Source organism: Limulus polyphemus, unplaced genomic scaffold (genome assembly GCF_000517525.1).
Source record: "Limulus polyphemus unplaced genomic scaffold, Limulus_polyphemus-2.1.2 Scaffold19, whole genome shotgun sequence".
Taxonomy (NCBI): domain Eukaryota; kingdom Metazoa; phylum Arthropoda; class Merostomata; order Xiphosura; family Limulidae; genus Limulus; species Limulus polyphemus.
Window position 1 is genome coordinate 444,839 of NW_013665629.1, and position 4,264 is coordinate 449,102.

General features: G+C 32.7%; 1 protein-coding gene across 1 annotated transcript in view; it reads right to left on the bottom strand.

The window, feature by feature from the left end:
* Window positions 1-3,802, bottom strand: part of LOC106457817 (hemicentin-1-like) — a 66,059-nt gene extending 62,257 nt beyond the window's left edge. The window contains exon 1 of the mRNA XM_022384084.1: window positions 3,552-3,802. Coding sequence (XP_022239792.1) covers window positions 3,552-3,609 — 58 coding nt within the window. The 5' untranslated portion in view covers window positions 3,610-3,802. The remainder of the gene's footprint in view (window positions 1-3,551) is intronic.
* Window positions 3,803-4,264: the final 462 nt, after the last annotated feature.

The following is a 4,264-nucleotide window of genomic DNA, read 5'->3' on the forward strand; positions in this document are numbered from 1 at the left end:
CTATAACTGTGATTTTTGTAACGCTTATCAATCGGGAAACGTCAGGTATTTTACCAGGAACCTTTACAAAGTTCGAACATCATTAGTCGTTTAACTTCAGTGGATTCACATCGGATATTAAAATTTTTACGAAAACATTACCTAACTTCAACGGTGGAAAACCTAGCGTGTGTGGCCAAGGACAAAGCTAGCTTCACGGCGAATCGTACTTACATCAACTCGTAATTAACTCGCTCATCGTAAGCCCTCGATAAGATATCAAGGAAGTTCCAAACTAGAAAATATTTTATATTGTTTGTAAGTTTGTGAAACTTGTGTTAATAAATCTTTGTTGGTAATAACTATATGTGATAATTGTTACTGTAAATTGTATTGTTATGCGAATATTCAAACGTATTTGTGTTAAAATCAAAGACTGTGTGTATCAATCTTGTTGGCAAATATCGTAAATTGACTAATATATCGGCATACATTTAAATACTAAATCCAAAGTACAATTTAAGTACTAAATTTAAATTATCAATTAACTCGGCTTCGGACTATTCGAAATTCTAATACGTAACACTACTATTACACGTGTTTGGATACATATGGCCAGTGTAGCATTGACTCCATGTAATTTTAATACATCTTTTCTAAGATGGTAAAGTTGTTGAGTTCAGGTCGCAGACTAGCCTGACACAACGTACGTCTGGGCTGCAACGTATTTTCTGTTCTGGTTGTAACCCACCAGAAATACAACTGGTTTTTAAGTACTATGTAATGTGCACATACATACGTACGTACACGAAACAAAAAAGCTTCATTATAGTATCGAAAAGAAAGCGTTACAGAACAGAAACTCTATATCTTCGATTCTTATTTAAACTTAAAAGACAAAACTTAGGGCTTTGCTCTAATTTCTCATTCAACACTGAACAATTTTAACGTTGTTTAAGTTAAAGCTGAGATTCCAGCAGCCAGACGTAAATACTAACAACAAAATACGTTTGTTCGAAACGAAGCGTAATATTTTAACAATTGGATTTTTTTTCTTCGCGCGCATTTTCCTTTGGTTTATTTACCGCTACGTATATTTATCGTATTTTGATGCTTTACACTGAGTAAAAAAAGGAAAACAAAAATCTTCACGAAAATGAGTTCACACAGAAATGTCACCCTTCAAATACAAAATCGAAAACGCAACGTTAACTAACAGTTTAAAATCACAATTAAAACTTTAAAGTGCAAAAGGTGAAGGGTTCTAATCCTCATAAAGCTGCGATTACGTACATTTACCGTGTGTACTCAAATTAACTTAGAAATCTGAAAACACCACAACTGCATCACTGATCCATCCTGTGATTAAAGTAACCCACCATACACAGACAAATTAAGTATAGGAAGAAGCTCTTGAAGAAGTTTCAGGTTAAGCCGAGCGGGTCACGGTGCTCTAAGGGTATATTTCGGCAGAATTACTTCCGCCTGCCGCCGGGTCTCAACAACCTCCTGATACCCAAAGAATGAATGGCTCGAGTGCTCATACAACCACAGATAAAATACACATATAATGTATTGATGTTTTGATTATTCAAAGTAAACGCAAACACTTGCTTATTTAATATATATATATATATATATATATATATATATTTATTTATTTATTTATTTAATTTCTTATGTAACTAATTAACATCTGCTTATGTATAATATCGTGTAAAATAAAGGCTAATGAGCAACCATAAAACACTTGTTACCCTAATTCACTTCAATAATTTCTAATATTTCAGCATCACTTCCAAAACCAATCGCGAACACTTCACAAAATAACCTAGTTTAGAAATTCATTGAAATTACTAAATTCACAAAGCCGAGAAACATCATAGAATGACATCTTCACCCTAAAATACATTTTCAAAGATCTAATGCTCAATTTACGTAAAAACAATAAGGGTATCTAAACTGTGTTTTACGTGATATAATACCAATTTCCCGCCTACTGGTGTTAGTCACGTTATAAAAACACAAATATACACATTTTGATTTTGCACTCTGAAAGAATTTAGTACGTTCAAGTCAACTTGTAAGTGAAATAAAACTTCTGATTCTCCCTTTTCTTTTAATTATGTGTTTGATCCTTCTGTAACTTTAGTTAAGTACTTGAGCGCTCTCAAGTTTTACTATAGTATTAGAAGTTAACTCGTGCGTAACTTACCATGATATATAACGTCTCTTAATATATATACGTATATACTACCTTGTTTTTTGTTTGTCAAATCTAAAAGATATAACGATCATATAATTAACCCTAGTTAACACCAATGAAATGGTTGTTCCCATCTTTCCCCTTTTAATTTTACTATTTGAAGCAAGTACTTCAATGCCGGGGATCATCATTTAGTTCAAAAGGCTAAATAAAAATATTCCCCACAACTGATTCTTGAACTTTCTCGCTCTTACTATTTATCCAGAAATTTAGAGTAGTACAGATACTTGGGGCGTCCCCCCCCTTAAGGATGCGCAAATATGATTATCAAAGCATATAAATTGTATCTGAAAGTACACATTTAAAAATAAAGTTTTAAAAACGACCGTACTTATATTACTATTATTAATATTGGCAAATAGCATGTACAAGGCATATACAAAAAATAGCTTACACGGGATGCTAAGGCGCAACAAAACTAGTGTTTAGAAATTACTTTAACTAAAAAGTGGGGCGCAATAAAGAAATATTGTGAACCACTGGTATGGACTACAGCACCAATACCTTTGCCTAATATAACATAAAAACATTATATGGTGAAAAACAGTCTCAGACTAGATGCGTCTCCCGATCCTTTCAGTTCAGACATGAATCTGTCATTGAATACAATTATATTTTGTCATCTCAAGTACAATACTTACTTACCAGCTAACGTGGAAAAATTATTCGAGTTTAGTCTGAGAACATGTTAATCTCAGTCTTCAAATGAATTATGTGCTTTTTTTAAGCAATTATTCCTATTCTGGACATAAAGTTTTTCATTTCCAAAGTATTGACATAAACGTAAAACCATATAGGATTCCTTAACTTAGAAATGTTCGAATAATCATGATGTCAAGCAACCATTAAAAACATGAAGCCTTAATTTCCCAATTTGAGTTCAAATTTCCTACGCACCCCTTTATAAGTTTATTTAAAAACCCGTTTCAACAGTTACAGAAGAATAAGAGAATTATCACAACATATTCCCAAATATTTTAATACGAGAGACTGTAGACGTTAATTTTATGCTAAATTATGTACGACCTTAATACAGAACTTGTAATACAAGTTGTATTCAGTATTCAATGGTTAGTTTACTTAGGCTTGGAACTTAATTTGGTACACGAAGATCAATAATTAAACGGCCGGTATACTTAATTCTGCAATCTGTAAGTGGTAACTATGAACTAGAGTAATATTATTATCAATTTTAAACACTACTCAACGCTTTCATAATTATCGAGCCAACTTTAAAGTGATAATTTCTCCAAGTAATATTAATTCGCATTTATTGTGGACAAATCACAGACTGTTGAACACCCACCTGTAAAAATCAGCGATGTCCAGATGCAAAGTTGTTGATACAAAAACAAGTTCTTCATCTTGAAAATGTCTTTTATTCTACGTTTGTTATTCACTACTTATAACTCAGTTTATTGCCTTGTGGTAATTAATATCATAACTTCATATTAAGCCGAAAAGTTATTTATTTAACCTTCAGTAACTAACGCGGATGATTTAACCAGCGAAAGATTAAAGCAGTTACGCGAACAAGTCTCCGACTGAACACTTTATGACGAACGATGCGCGTTACAGCAACTATAGAGCCAAGTTAAGAGGCAGGAGGAGAATAATGTACTACTGCGCCAAAATAAAGTAGTCCTATAAATAAATATATCTATCACTATCAGTAATAATAGACAAAACATGCTTCCAATTTTATCATTTTTCAATATCGAAAACTATTCAAAGCTGTATTAGCACCTTGTTAACATACATTATAGTATACATATATTTAGTTTTACGAATACAAAATTGATGGTGGCTTTTGGCTCTTATGAAATGTGATTCAACCGCCGTCCCTAATTTAGCAGTGTAAGACTAGAGGGAAGGCAGCTAGTCTTCACCCCCACCGCCAACTCTTGGCTACTCTTTTACCAACGAATAGTGGGATTGATCGTCACATAATAACGCCCCCGTTTATTAAGTAATGATAGTTAATACGATTTTTAAAAATCTCAAAAACATCATTAAATA